We start from the raw sequence: 15,598 nt of genomic DNA, 5'->3' as shown, positions 1-15,598 counted from the left end.
GGTTCTGCGTGAGGGGAGGGTTCTGGAAGACCTTGCACGCATCAGGGGCTCCTTGGCAGAGGACGGTGTTTCTGTTAAGCAGCTGTACGAGGCCTGTCACGGATGCAGCACAAACACCACTTACTACTTGTCTGACCCTTATAATTGTGCCAACTTTATCATTATTCTGTTTTTGAGAGAACTCTAAGTTGGGTGACGTACATTATTTAGATGTTCATAAAATGAGGCTTCCTTAATATTTTGATGTCACAATATTTCCATTGCGAGTAACTTAAAACCCTCGCAGGACATTTGGTTCCGTCCAAAATGTCTGCGGGGACATTTGGTCCACGACAAAAGGCCCTTGAAATTCGGTTCTTTCAGCCCATGATGTTCATTTCTACTTTTGGTTTACAGGCTTAATACCTAAAAAATCCTATCATGTTTCACTGGTCCAGCAGTTGTGTTGTGGCTGTATTGCCAGCAATAGCCCTCCTTGCCTGGGGAGCCTGGCTGCCCAGGAGTGGCCCCTGGGACTAGGCAGATGGGCTGGGGGTTGAGTCTTGCAGGGGAAGGGGATTTATATTAACTGTGGACCAAATGTCTCTGTGGGCATTGTGGAGAGGACCAAATGTCCACTGGTCATTCAAAACTCACGTAAAACGCCGGTCACTTCGCTGGATTCACGAATTGCCTCCCCCCAGAGCTGCTGTGTTAATGATGTGCTGTCCACCGGGATACAGGGGTATTCTGACACCGTTGCCGTCACTAATTAGATATTGCTATCTTTTTTTTTTATTTTTTCCAGTCAGATGGTGACATTAGTCTCTTGTCTAATTAGCATTATCCTGATAACGAGTAAGTTGAGCCTGCTGCCATGTTTAATTGCCATTTATATTCTTTCTGTAATTTGACTGTTTGTTTGTCCATGTGTCTGTGAACGTTGACATTTTTTTCTTTCTGAGACTTTTAAAATCTGAGGAAACACCTATAGATATTTTTCTGACTTAAATAAATAGGAACAATTGGGAAATTAGGCATTGGAAACTTTTTTAAAAATTTAGTTTAAGGTAAAAATGTGCCACTATCAACTCAATTGAAAGCACTGATTCATGGGTTGAGATGGAATCCACCTTAAAAATAAATTGTTTTCCAACGTACATTCATTGTAAAATCTGTTGCTTAGATCTGTGAATGAGTTCTAAGCAGTGGTTAAGTATTCAGGGCAACCCTCAGAAACCCTGGGGCAAAACCAAAGGAGAGCAGCCATATTTTTCTGTAGCAAAGGACAAAGATTGTTGATATCTGGCATTGCACATGAAAGGAGATGTGGGAGATGTAGTTTTGATGTCAAAGTTTTGAAATTGCTTTGGGCAGTCAGATGATTATGGAGAGAATGGGACTGAATGTTTGAAATGGGAACCAGAATGGAAAAATGGTGGCCCTGGCTGGCGTAGCTCAGTGGATTGAGCGTGGGCTGCGAACCAAAGTGTCGCAGGTTCGATTCCCAGTCAGGGTACATGCCTGGGTTGCAGGCCATGACCCCCGGCAACCGCACATTGATGTTTCTCTCTCTCTCTCTATCTCCCTCCCTTCCCTCTCTAAAAATAAATAAATAAAATCTTAAAAAAAAAAAAGAAATACTGTTCATTGATTTAACATTAAAAAAAAAAAGAAAACTGGTAGCACTAATAAACACTAATATCCTGAAATATTGGGCTGAGTCTCGATCTTAGGAACATCGGTGCACAAAAATCAGAAAAGTGGGAAAGAATGGTCCCTACCGTGTCCTCAACCTAGGCCAGCCCCATGCTTGTATCCATAATCCATTTTCTGGAGGTCCTTACTTCAGGCTAATGTCTCAGCCCTGGTGCTGGGAATTCGTTTTCTCCTGCCTGACCACCACCTCTGACCCTGCTCCTCTCTTCTTGGCCACTCCCTGTCTTCAGCATGGATTTCCAGAGTTCCCACAGACCTGGGGTCCATCCTGTGGGTGGAGGGCAGGAGGGGAGAGGTTAGGGACAGAAGCAAGAGGAGACGGTGGGGGGGGGAGACAGTTTCTTGTGCATCCTCCCAGAGGTGCAGAGGTGATCTGTGCATGTGTACAAAATACATTAACATGAAAAAAAGAACCGTGTACCTCCTGTGCTATATCTCGGCTTTTAAAAGCTTTTAAATCTGGAAATACCTTACAGCTACAAAAATGAGCAGACAGTAATATTACAGATACCCAGCACCACTGACCAAAGATCTTACCATTAGTTGCATTTGCTTCATTGCATCCAAATTGTCAAATGTGGTGGTGAAGTTACTCAGAAGGTCCTCTCCTGTCAGTGTCTGCGGTGTCTGCAGGGGTGTTTTCCTCTTCATTCCTTGATCATGGTGGCTTTGCTTTTTATTTTTAAATATTTTTTATTTATTTTTATTTTTATTTATGTATTTTATTTTTTTAAAGATTTTATTTATTTATTTTTAGGGAGGAAAGCGGGAGAGAGAGAGAGAGAGAGAGAGAGAGAGAGAGAGAGACATCAATGTGCGGTTGCTGGGGGTCATGGCCTGCAACCCAGGAATGTACCCTGGCTGGGAATCGAACCTGGGACACTTTGGTTCCCAGCCCGCGCTCAATCCACTGAGCTACGCCAGCCAGGCGTTATTTATTTATTTTTAGAGAGAGGGGAAGGGAGGGGGAAAGAGAAACATCAATGTGTGGTTGCCTCTCACACGCCCCCCAACTGGAGATCTGGCCTGCAGCCCAGGCATGTGCCCTGGCTGGGAATCGAACCAGCGACCCTTTGGTTCACAGGCCAGCGCTCAGTCCACTGAGCCACACCAGCCAGGGCGTAATTTCTGTTCTAACCTTTATTATTATTATTTCCTTCCTGCTACTTTCTAGAGGCCTGATTTTTTGTTCTGTTCCTGGCTTCCCGGCACGGAAGCTTAATCATTGTTTACAGCCATTTCCCTCCTAAATTTCCTTTTAAGTGATGCACCATCTCTATTCGGTAAATTTTGATAAGGCGTATTTTTAGTCTCGTTCATATTAAAATATATTCTAAATTCTATTTTGGTTTCTTCTTTGATTCATGGGTTATTTAGAAACATTTCGTTTAATTTCCAGGAAGTTGGGGATTTTTCAGTTCCTCTCCCTGGCACTGGATCCCCTCCTTGCCTTTTAGCTTAACTGCGTGTGATCAGAGACTCCTCTGTGAAAGGTTTTAACTTTGTGTCATCCTTCCTCAGGGCCAAATTAATCTCCTTATCATCCCAGTTTTATTATACATGCCGCTGAAGTGAGCACCATATTGACTTAACACCCTTTAAAAAACTTTAAAAAGTTACAGACATATTCAGATTTTTACCCCTCACCTATCAATTTCCCCTCTGTTCTCTCTTATTAGCTGTTCTAGAGTTGGTGTCATTTCCAAACATATTTATTATGCATAGTTACAACTATGCAAATAATATATATACTATTTTTATGTTTAAAATTTTATGTAAATATACCAAGCTGTGTCATTTTTCAGCTGTATTTTATCCATCAACACTGTTTTTTGAGATTTATCCACGTTAATATATGTGGATCTAACTCGTTCATTTCAGTGGTCTTCTATTACATTATAAACCATAGTTCATTCAGCCATTTCCCTGCCTGAGGCTAGTTAGGTATACTAGTTTAGAAGTATTAAATCTTCCTGGTGAATTGTTTCTTCTATCAATAAGGAATGGTCTTTCTTATGACCTATAGTGAGTTTTACTTTCAAGTAGATTTTGTCTGCTAGTAATATGTTTTCTTTTGCTTTGAAGTAGTCTTTTCCCGTGCTACTACTTCCACTTCTCCGTGGCATTAGTTTGGAGCATGTCTGTTATAAATAGCACACAGGCAGGATCATTTGCGTGTGTGTGCATGTGCTGTGTGTCTGAGTCTCCTCCCTGGCACGGTTGGTCCCTTTACGCTGATTATGATTACTACCGTGCCTGTGATTTCTATCATCTAATTCTGTGCATTCATCGTATCGTAAACTTTTTCTCTGCTTTTTTTCTTTGGCCCCCATTTTCTCTTTTCTTTTTGTCTCCTTGATCCCATTTCCCCCCCTTCAGACAGAGATTGCGTTTCCCCCTGCCTTGCAGATGTGGCTGTGTGACCTGGTTTCGCTCTGTGAGATGTGAACTGAGCTCTTTCATAGGGCTTCTCAGGAGGCGACTCCAGGCAGGGACATGCCCAGCTTCCACGCACAGTCGTGCGCCCTGCCCTGCCCCCATTGCCTGCTGCGCCGCAGTGGATGCCTTGAGGCCCTGGGGCTGACAGCCTGCTCCTAGAATGTGGAGCAGAAAGATCGAAGGACCCTGGACATTGATGACATGATGGAGCTCCTGCGCCAGTCCTCACAGTCTACCTTCAGAATCCAGTTGTGTGCGGAAAACAAGAAAAATCCCATTTGCTAAGCCACCTTAAACCGAGTTCTCTATTTTGTTCAGTTGTGAACCAATCTCCAACTGACCACAGAGCAACTCTTTTGGAAATTATATTTCTTTCTCCCTTCTCCCTCCTGCCCTCTCTCCCTTCCTAGGTTAAAAAAAAAAAAGTGACACAGGGTAATATGGGTTTATTACAGTGGTAAACGAAAACCTGCACTGGCTGTAAGCTTTTCTAAAGAAAAGGGTTTATTGAGCCTTGTGTGGGCCGGAAACAGGACCAGGCCCTTAGGCGTGCGGCCCAAACCCTCAGAAGGCAACTGTGCCTCCTGGACTTGCCTGCAGATTTGGGGAAGAGTGCTGTATGTATGTGGTTTGGGAAGAATTCCCGTTGGCCGTGGGTCCAGGTGCGGGAGAAGGTGAGCGGGGCAAGCCTGGGGAGAGGTGCGGAGTTCGTAAGGAAGACGTGTCGGCTCTTTCACGCGGGTGTGAGCAACAGCCTGGAAAGGTAATGTGTGAGCAGGATGCTGTGGCCCCGAGTGGTCAGCTGTTCTCTCTAGAGAATCTCTGAAACGGCCCCTGGAAGTCCGTTCAGTGTTGCAGCAGACACTCGGGAGTGGAAGCAGGGTTCTGCTGGCTTCGCCCTGCAGTTGTTAACTGGTTGACCTCTCTTGTCTCTTCCTGCCACCGTCTGCTCTGGCTGCTGCAATTTAACTTAGGACACGTGAGAGTTGTTTTTTTTTAAATTTTACTTATTTATTTTTAGAGAGGGAAGGGAGGGAAATAGAGAGAGAGAGAAACACCAGTGTGTGGTTGCTGGGGGTCATGGCTTGCAACCCAGGTATGTACCCTGGCTGGGAATCGAACCTGTGATGCTTTGGTTCGCAGCCCGTGCCCAATCCACTGAGCTATGCCAGCCAGGGCTTTTTTTTTCTTGTCAGTAGAAAGATTAGGAAAGAGAAACTTTAAGCCAAAAAAAAAAAAAAAAAGTCACCACCCAGCTTCAACTACTGTTAAAATTTGAAAATGTATCCTTCCAGATATGTTTTCCTATTTATTAGAGCCAGAGACACTTTTCTTTAAGTCAATGATGAATTACCATAATATAAATGAATTAACAAACATGAGAATTATGCAAATGTTTTAGCATTCAAAAGTAGCTGATAAGTACTGTTTGGAAAAATTTTTAAAAATTATTTTACTTTTTTATTTTTGTAACTATTTTTACTGTTGACACTATTACAGATGTCCGCATTTCCCGCCCCCTGGTCCAACTCCAACCAGCCTCTCTCCCGCATCCTTCTGGCTGTCACCACACTGTTTAGTGTCTGTGGGTCATTCATGTATGTCCTTTGGCTAATCCCTTCCCCTTCTTTTATCCAGTCCCCCTCCCCCACCCTCTCTGACAACTGTCAGTCTGTTCCATGGGTCCCTGCCTCTGTTTCTATTTTGTTTGTCAGTTTATTTTTGTTCATTAGATTCCACATATCAGTGAGATCATGTAGTATTTGTCTTTGTCTGACTGGCTTATTTCACTTAGCATAATAATCTCCAGGTCCACCTATGCTGTCACAAAAGGTAAGATTTCCTTCTTTTTTTACAGCTGTGTAGTATTTCGTTATGTAAATATACCACATCTCTTTTATCCCCTCATCTACTGATTGTCAGCCATTTCTTGGTTATGCAGGGAGCTGGGGTAAAAAACCAAACCAACCCTCATCTCCCCCTCTATTGAACATGTGAGGTGGATGATTACGTTGGTTGATTCTTTGTGAACCTTCTCCTAATTTGGAAATAACAAAGTAGGTATGAAAACTATTAGGCAAAAGTTAACACACATTTCATGAAATATTCATCTGTTTTTCTCTTTGCCTCTCTTGTTTTTTTCTATTATGTAAAGATAAGCATAAACAGAAGGTAAAGGGGAAGCAAGGAAGTTTGGTGGAGAAACTACATATAACAATAGGAGAACAAGAATGAAATAAACTTAAGAGATGCGTGTTTCAGACCAGTCTGGGGGGCGGGGGTTGTGCGGCATAACACCCTCCTGAGGCAGCATCTGCGCTGGGCCTGGGAGGCTGAGAGGGTGGTCATGCTGCTGCTGCAGCTGAGACTGGTCAAGTCAGTGGTCTGGACTGGAATTCGGTGCTGACGAGGTCAAGGGGATGCAGCCCATCACTGTGCTCAACTAAACGCTGAGTGTCCCTAACAGGTCCGGTCTCAGGGCAGGGATGGCGATCGGAAATATTTGCCTCACACATGCATGCCCTGGGCCCGCAGGCAGCGGGGTGAAAGTGGGGGTGACTGGGCGTAATCTGGCAGGGGGTTTGGGGGGGAGGGGGAGAAAGGTGCCCCAGAGCTTGTGTCTTTGTGATAATGCACAACAATCGTGTTGGTTTCTTTGAATTGCAGTTCAAATTGCCTTAATATTTGGTGGAAAAACGTTGGACTATGTCTTCAATTTGTGCGAAGGTAAATTTGACTTCCTGGAGCGGCTCTCAGACAATTTGCTCCTGAATATAATTTCTTATCTGGATCTTGAAGATATTGCCAACCTTTCGCAAACATCACACAGATTTTTAAAGGTAACAGTCAAACATTTCATGTCCATAGAGAATTTTCCTTTGTGCTTTCTCAAAGTTGTTTTTTTTCTTTCTTTTTTTTTTTTTAAAAAAATTTTCATGGAATCTCCTTAAGTCTTTTTTTTTTAAGATTTTATTTATTTATTTTTTAGAGAGGGAAGGGAGGGAGAAAGAGAGAGAGAGAGAGAGAAACATCAATGTATGGTTGCTGGGGGCCGTGGCCTGCAACCCAGGCATGTGCCCTGACTGGGAATCGAACCTGCGACACTTTGGTTCGCAGCCCATGCTCAATCCACTGAGCTACATCAGCCAGGGCTGCTTCTTGTTCTTCTTCTTCTTTTTAAATAGCATTTATCCTTTACATGGATCTCAGCAAGCATGTGTTGAATACCTACTTTATGACAGGCACTGTTGTAGGCATGGAGGCAGCAGAGATGTGCAGGTGTTATTTCTGCGCTCAAGAAACTCACAGTTTAGTAGGAGAGACCCATACAGAGGCAGATTATTACAACGTAGTGGAATCAATTCAACAAGGGATGTGTGTTCAAGATACATAGGCAGTACCAAGTGCTTTCCTCCGCCTGCCTTCACTGAAGCGGGCTACTGCATCTGGGTTTTGAGGGGGAAATAGGAGTTCGCCAGGTGGTCTAGCAGACTAGAGGTGTTCCAGATCAAGGGGTGTCCCAAGTTAAGGTGCCAGCGGAGGCAGGGGCATGGCAGCACAAGAGAAGAAGGCAAGTGGTGACTGCCCCCCACCCACTTTCCTTTTTTCAGTAAGAGCCCTTTGCCGAATTACTTACCTCCCAGAATGGGTGGTTCTGGGGGACGTACTGGTAGTGCCCAGTCCTCCTCCACACCCCAGGCTGGCTAAACGGACTCACTCTCGCTACTCGGAATCCTCAGCAGGCCGACGACGGGCAGAAAGCACCGCTGGCACTGATTCCACTCGATGTCAGGGCCTCGATGCGAGCATGATTAGTTCCTCTCCTGATCCTGGAAGGTGCCTTGGTCGCTGCCCTTTCAGCTCGTTTGTAAGTTGACTTCCTCCCTGCACCCCCACCCCCAAAAAGGAGGGCTAGAAACAAGTATTATGAGCAATCAATACACACACACACACACACACACATAGTCCGTTTATTAAAGTCAAGATTTTTGTCCTTATTGCTGATAAGAAGCCGATTATTCATACTTTCAGTGAGGAGAACTTTAAGTAAATAAAAGATTCTAGTGGAGGTCCATTAAGAGCTTCTGCCAGGGCCTGGGATGCTCCTGAAAGTCCACGGAAGGATTCAGTAGGAAACGGCGGTTTCGGCCGTGTCTCGTGGAATCTGTGCCTTACATCAAGCAGCTGCCTTCCGTCCAAGCGTTGCCTGCGTCCACTCTCCCTCTCCCTCTCGCTGCCTTGCCACTCTTCCAGTGCAGCCTTGAAAATACTCTCCCTGCCTCACTGGTGCTCCAAAGCCAGTTTCCGTCCTCCTTAGTGGTCAGGTGTGTTTTAATAGATCCTGTTGAGAGTGAGAGCTACAAGGTCACCTTTGTGAGACAGAAAGGTTTCCAAGGCCAGACCTGACTCCACAGTAAAAGGTCTGCTTTTTGGGAGCGTAAAGACCCACGGAGACCGTGTGTGGACTCGGGCCTGGGGGAGCCCACGCATGGTGCCGTCCCATGCGGAGGATGGAAGTTTCTGCCTATCAGACAGGATGCCACTGGCCATCAGGACCGTCCTGCGGCCTGCCCTTGCTCCCCTCGCTCTGATTCTGTGTTGACCAGGCCACAGCCTCCCTGGGGAAGGTCCAGTGGGCTGGCTGTTTATGGTTCTCGGGGTCAACCACGGAAGAGGCAGCCTCTGGGAGCGTGGCCAACAGGAGCACACCTGAGAGGTGAAGCCTGGGCTGGCGGTGAGCTCACCACGCCGATGCTGCCTGTGGGAACCTGCCCGAGGGCCTGCGGGCTGGCTCCAGGTAGCAGCAGGCACGGGCGCCATGCCCCTTCTGCAAACAGCGGCAGAGCAGACCCGGAGAAACCCCCGCTGCAGCCCGAGGAGAAGGCTGAGGCTGAGGCACGGGAGGGAGGGCTGGTCACGACGAGCCCGTGAACAGGTTCATCGTGGTCGTGACTCAGGAACGCTGAGGAGGAAGCTCTCTCCTCTGCCACGTTTTGGCTCTGGAGAAACGGACGTTTCCGCATGCCCCTAGCCCGTGGCTCCCAAGCCCGGCCAGGCAGATGGAGCCCCAGGGAGCGGGTGAGACGGGCGATGCCAGGCCCAGCCCGAAGGGTCTGACCCTGGGGGGCTGACGTGGACCCAGCCTCTGCGTTCTGAACGTGTTTTCTTGTGTTTACAGCAGCTCAGTTCTTAGAGGCCGGCCCAAGAATTTGGCCCATTGATGTTGGAATTGTACAGATAAAATATTTTGAGAGATTCTATAAAAGGCTAGAAACTTGGGGTGAGGAGAGGGATTTTCCCATCTTTGTTGTGACCAGGCCAACAGGTGTTTCGAGCAGCAGGTGGCCAGAGAGCTGGGTTCTGTTCTTCGCTCAGCCGCTGTCCACCATGAGCCTTGGGCAGCTGCACCCTTCTCCTCTCTGAGTCTTTATTTTCCTCCTTTGCAAAAAGAGCTTTTAACTAGATAAGGCCTAGGATTCCTTTCACCCTTTACCGTAGATTGTGTATGTTAAGTTCATGCACCACCACCAGGGGGTGGTAAAAGCCCACATTTTGCTGTGTTTGGAATCAAAGTGACTGGAACCATGGGCGGGATGGGTACTTTGTGTTTTGCAACCTGGCATCTACCCGGCAAAAAAGCCCAGGGTTTGGGAGTCTTAGATGAGGGTATTTTATGGCCAACTTGTAATATAAAACAAAACCGTAAGTGTTTTCAGTATAAAATGAGTCATAAATGAAGTTACACTGGTGGAAATTGTAGCTGTCTTGAGAATTCTCTCCCTTCCCCAAAACCCCATCGTTTTCTCCCATAATCTCATTACATAAAGCACACTGATATCCTGAAGTGTATTTACTGGAAATGAGATACTTATCTACAATATTGTTAGAGTTTAAATCTTTTAAAGGATGCTCATATTTGCTTGGGTTTTTAATATTAAGCCATGTTCTAACTTTTGCCTTTGTTGTTTATATTTAGAAGACTATGCTGTAATCTGAATAGAGAAACTAGGCCTTGAGGGACTGGGGAAGATGGGGTGAGACAATGAGCAACTGCCTGACATCGAGGTGTTTCGGGGACTGTCACTCTCCTAAGAGTCAGTGTTGCTGGTTGACAGGAACCTTCATGCGACCACAATAGCGTTTGCTCTGAGGTTCATGCAGAAAGAGTCTTAAGTGATCACGCTTTGTTATACGATTCATTTCTGTTTGTACATCATGTTTTCCCCTTTATCAGAGTACTTTTACAGCAGCATGAAATCTGAAAGTAGAGAGTACTGGCTGCTTTCTCCTCGGAAACGAGTGGAATGGAGTCATGAGATAGAGATAATGCTTAGCACGTGTTTCCCCCTCCCCATGAAGCGGTTAGGGTCCAGGGGAGCTGAGCAGGGCAGAGGAAGGGTCTGTGTAGGGGAGAATGGCCGGGTCAGACCCAGAGGATGCTGTGGATTGGTTCGCGCAGTGCCCACGTGAACCCCTAGTGCTAGAGGGAGTTGCCTCTGTGTACTGTAGAGGTCGGAAAGGTAAGAACGGCCTCGGTCAGGCAGACCTACCCACTTGGAAGAGAGGGTCTGGACAGGGACACAGGAGCCAGGTGAGGCAGCCTCCAGCGCACAGGGCCAGGTCCGCACACAGGGCCAGGTCCTCCTACAAGCACGGTCCTGGAGGCTCACGGGGAAGGCTCCAGTGTCTGGTGCGAGGCTTCATCGCGTCCTCCCTGCCGAGCGCTGGGGAGCAGAAGCAGTGCGATTTCTGCGGAACAGTCTGGGTGGCTTATTTTTCTCGTTGTTGTTTTGTTTTTATTCTGGCTGCTGCTGTTCTTTCTTCTATAGCATTGAATTTGTTCCCTCTGGTTTTACCAGATATTCTGGGAGCAACCTGTTGCCTCTGCTGACTCCCCTTCTGCTTAAACAGCCTCGGTTACCTTCTGTGGTCTGGGGCCAAGAGCCCTGACCGGCACCGCAGACATGGCGTGCCGCTGGGATGGGTGGGTGGATGGATGGTCTACGGGAAGCTGTGAAGCAGCTTATCTGGCCCCAACTGGAGTAATTTTAGTTTGTATTTCACTCTTCTTTTACATTTTTCCCCCCTTACTGTTAGTTTTCACGTGTCATTTTTCTCTGCCCTCACTCTTCTGCCTCAGTGTCAGCCACCCTTCCAAGTAGCTGTGGCTGAGCGGCCAAGGGCTACAGCAGCACACGCCGAACTAAAACCGATTCCGAGGGAAGGAGGGAGGATGAGGCCGTGAGTGAAGGCCCTTCCTACAGAGTGAAGGGCAGGGGTGTCAGCCCATTGTTCCCGACAGCCCTTTGGGCTGTCCGGGAGCCTTTTCCCTCCTTGTCGTCACGTGCCCGTGTGTCTAGAGGTTCAGACCCTGCAAACTGACAGCTTTGGAAACAGGGCGCGATCAGATGCAGTGTTCTGGGAGCCCAGGGATTCCACCATGCCCGTCTGCCTCTGCTCTGAAATCGGGCAGGTCGCCCCCTAAAAAGGAACTTTAAACGGTGAAAATGCTGAGTCCAGTCTGTTTTTATCTCATCAGTCAGGTCAACTCTCTTTACTATGCATCGGCACCTGATCTCTACTGGCCACGTCCACAGATAATCTGGTTTCCCACCAGTGTGGACCTCTGAGGGGCCCCTCGCTTCATGCCTTTCTTTGCCTCCTTGTCAGAGAAGCCTTGGTGGCAGCTCCCACGGATGGGCCCGTGTGCAGAGAGGAGGGGCCCGGGCCAGCGTGCGCTGGACCGCTGATCCGTGGGGGCCGGGGGCTCCTCACCGATCCTCCACCAGGCCGAGCTCTTCCCACTGCTGGGATTTCACACGCCAACCACTGTATAGCAGCGACGGAAGGAGGCAATCGGGCTGGTGTCTGACTGCCCCAGCGCCTTGTGGGCACAGGAAGGGTGGGGCAGGAAGTGCCTGTCGCCGAGGCCCAGGTGGAGCCCTCCTTACAGCTCGGTTTTGCGTTGCTGGAGTCACCACCGCTCTGCAGCAGCGAACACTCAGGCACCTTTAAATGGTGCACGGTTTTCGTACACCACAACACCAGGGCCGTCGCTAAGGGCGGGGCTACCAGAGAAATGTAACAGAAGCTTTGTCTTCAGGAAGGATTGGGTGTCGGGAAACCTCTTTTTCCATAGTGTTTAGTAGCAGGGGACTGAGGAGAGTAGCTGCCGTACGTGATGATGCCACCTGAAAAAGTCACATCAGCACATCTGGGGTAAATGGGAGCTGAATTGTGGCAGATTTGACCTTGGAGGGAGGACAGAATGGCCTTGTGCAGCTATTGGGCCAGAGGGGTCTTGCCTGTCCTCAACCTCATTGGCGCCTGGTTCCGGTCTCAGAATGCAGAAGGGCATCTCAGAGAAGGCCGTTCCCAGGGAGCAGCTCACTTTGCCAGGTGCCAGGTGGGCTTGGGGAGTGGACGGAATCTCGTGGGCCACTCCGGGGCATGGTGCGGTGTCACATGGGCCAAGGACTTGGAGCAAAACTTGCGGCACCAGGAAAGGGTGGATTTTCCACGCGCCCACTGGCAGTCTCTGGGGGCTGCTGGGTCGTTGTATTGCAGTTCAGCGCTGAGTAGCCTGCAGTGGACTGAGCTATGAGTTGTACAAGCCCAGGGAAGAGACGGCCTGAGCGAGGCTTTGAAACGAATGCAAATTCAGCGGGAATTAGCTGCCTCCACAGGAGTCGCTAATGCAGCACCGGGTACAAGATCAATCGAGCACACACACATTCTCAGCCTCTGCTGTGTGGCTAATTGGAAATTAACTAAATAATGTTGCACATGACCTATATATAACTATCTTTCATTCTGCATCTTGAATGAAATCAGGATTTATTCCGTTAATCAAATATTGCTTTGTCCTTCATTTTACTTCATTTTTAAAGTAAGTTTATTGGTTTTAGAGAGAGAGAGAGGAAGAGAGAGGGGAAAAAACCCATTGATTTGTTGTTCCACTTATTTGTGCATTCACTGGTTGCTTCTTGTATGTGTCCCGACCAGGGACTGAACTCGCAACCTTGGTGTATCAGGACAATGCTCTAACCAACCAAACTAGCCTTCCAGGGCTGCGTTTTGTCCCTCAGATACTTGTGCACTTGCCTCTTTCCTGGAGGCAGGAAGTACGTCTGGCACACCTTCTTGCACACGCAGTGTTCCCTGCAGTGTGTACAGGCAGCAGGACGTGGGTAGGGGTCTTGGGAGTGAGCTCATGACTTTCACTCAGCCCACATGTGACAGAACCCGCTTCTGACTTTCCCACCCACAGCTGTGCAAGTCTGACGAGCTGTGGAAGCTGATAGTTCAATCCGCCTGTGACAACATCACTCCTGACATGAGGGCCCTGGCCGAGGAGATCGGCTGGAGAAAGGTGTTCTTCACCAACAAGCTGCAGCTCCGGCTACAGATCCGCAGGAGGAGACAAAGACAAGAGAGACAGGACAGCAGTCAGTATTAGGGAGACGTCGTTTTCCTGCGGGGGCATTGAGGCACGGTTGTGTTTTTCTGCCGTGTCCAAATCTTTTCTGTCCCATCAAGGACTAAGAGGTGTTGCTGGTTTAAGGAACCATCTGAAAAGCACAGAGTATGTGCGCACAGGTGCAGCAAAGCCAGCTTTGCAGGGCCTTGCCTGAGCCCAGTGGCGGATTGGTCGAATCACACCCCCACTCCCCTTGGACTGCAGGGCAGGAAGCCCCACCCTTGATGTCTTCCCCACCGCCCCCTCCACAGGCACAGGAAAAGAGGCTTCTGCTGTATAGAAGCAAACAATAAATGACTATCAGTAGGCTTCTATTACATACCTATTCTATCTAGGTGTTGGAAAAGGGAACCGAGCTTTTGAATTCTTTTCCTGGTCATCTGAATCCATCCATGGAGCCGGTGGCCACGTGTGTCCACAGGGAACCGTGAGGGGCAGTGGCCTCGGGAGGCATCCCAGTGAGCGCAGCCGCCTTCCCCACTCTGCCCCTCTGAGTGTGCATTCAGGGCCCCGCCTGGGGTGCCAGGTGTCATCCTGGGATGACCTGGGATGCCAGGTGTCACCCTGCCCCGTGGAGACAGCTCTGTCCTGGCCCTGGGGCATGGCTGGACACCGGGTCGGGCTCACCCTCTCGGGACTGCACATCGCCAAGGAAACCTGTAAATGTTCTTAGAGGGACTTGTTTCCCAAAGGAAAGTGAACGGTTACCACTTTCGTAACTGGGGTTTTAAGAACACAGGCTCTGGGTAAGTGAGTAAAAACCTAAGTATGGTTTGTGCTCTGTTAACTTGGCCGAAGGGTGGAAAGAGTAGAGTTTTGGGGGAGGAAAGCCTACACCTTTGAGATGGGTTATTTGAAAATGGTTTTCTTCCTTCACTGTCTGGATGGTGGGGTCCCCCACACAACGAGGTCACAGCCGCGGGTAATAACTAATAACTCCTCTCGGGCCAGAGAGCAAAGCAGCTCTCCCCCTCCCATCACCTTGTTCGCCTTCTCAGCCCTTCTTTCCTTCTTTCCTTCATTTCGCTTCCTAGAAAAGAGCGACATACCCGCCCCGCCCCCCATGCCAGAGAGACTCCAGTGGTGCAGTGGGACCGCCCCCCTGGTGCAGAGGAGGTGGACTCTGGCTGCCCTCCTCCCTAAGTTCTTCCAGGACAGTGCCATAGCCGTGGCTCCGTGACAGACTGTTTTCTTCTTTACTGAACCCGTGCTCACATCAAACCGGCCCCATTCACGCACGCTAACACCTGGTCTTAGACTTCCAGGGACATCTGTGACATCAAATGTAGGCTGCTTCCTTGTAAGGAAGGAGCCTGTCAAAGTTGTGTCTGTATTCAGTCCAAGCACGGAACAAAGAGCTCATTGACAGCAGACCCGGGCCGAGTTCCCGGTGTGAGAGTCCTCCTGCCAGGCGCAGGGTGAGACTGGCAGGCGGGCTGAGGGCCCTGCTTCTCTGCACGGCTCCTGCTGCCCGTTTGTCCCTGAAGTTCCCGACTTCACTCCGGGCCAGGTGTTCAGTGATGGACGCAGGTTAATCCAGCAGTTGCGTGGATGCGCAACTTGGTACGTCAACATAACTGTATAACATAAAACCACCCGTCACTTGTAACGTCCGTGCAAAGTGCCAACAGCGTCCCAGTTGCATGCGCTGTGTTTTATCATCTCACAGATTCTGAAAGCTTACGGGCACACTTACTCACCTAGAATCAACAAGAACTAGTGAGAACACAGATATGGCCATTTAAGAGCTTTTAGTATGGATAGATAATAAAGGTAAATGACAATGAAAATGGGTTATCAATATGTTGACTGTTGTTTTAATTTTTACTTTAATTATTTTATCGTTGTGCAAGTATAGTTGTCTGCATTTACCCACCCCTCATTTCTCCCCACCCCGCCCACAGCCATCCCCGCCTCCCTCCCTTGCTTCCACCCCCACCTTGGTTTTGTCCATGTGTCCTCTATAGTTGTTCCTGAAAA

At 48.5% G+C, this 15,598-nt stretch overlaps 1 protein-coding gene across 1 annotated transcript in view; it reads left to right on the top strand.

Annotated features, from left to right (window-relative positions):
- Nucleotides 1–13,994, top strand: part of FBXO36 (F-box protein 36) — a 67,329-nt gene extending 53,335 nt beyond the window's left edge. The window contains exons 3-4 of the mRNA XM_045853446.1: nt 6,805–6,977; nt 13,409–13,994. Coding sequence (XP_045709402.1) covers nt 6,805–6,977; nt 13,409–13,597 — 362 coding nt within the window. The 3' untranslated portion in view covers nt 13,598–13,994. The remainder of the gene's footprint in view (nt 1–6,804; nt 6,978–13,408) is intronic.
- Nucleotides 13,995–15,598: the final 1,604 nt, after the last annotated feature.

Source organism: Phyllostomus hastatus, unplaced genomic scaffold, assembly GCF_019186645.2.
Source record: "Phyllostomus hastatus isolate PE091 unplaced genomic scaffold, TTU_PhHast_1.1 phas_contig_137, whole genome shotgun sequence".
In the NCBI taxonomy this organism is placed as follows: domain Eukaryota; kingdom Metazoa; phylum Chordata; class Mammalia; order Chiroptera; family Phyllostomidae; genus Phyllostomus; species Phyllostomus hastatus.
This window is presented reverse-complemented; position numbering and strand designations above follow the sequence as displayed.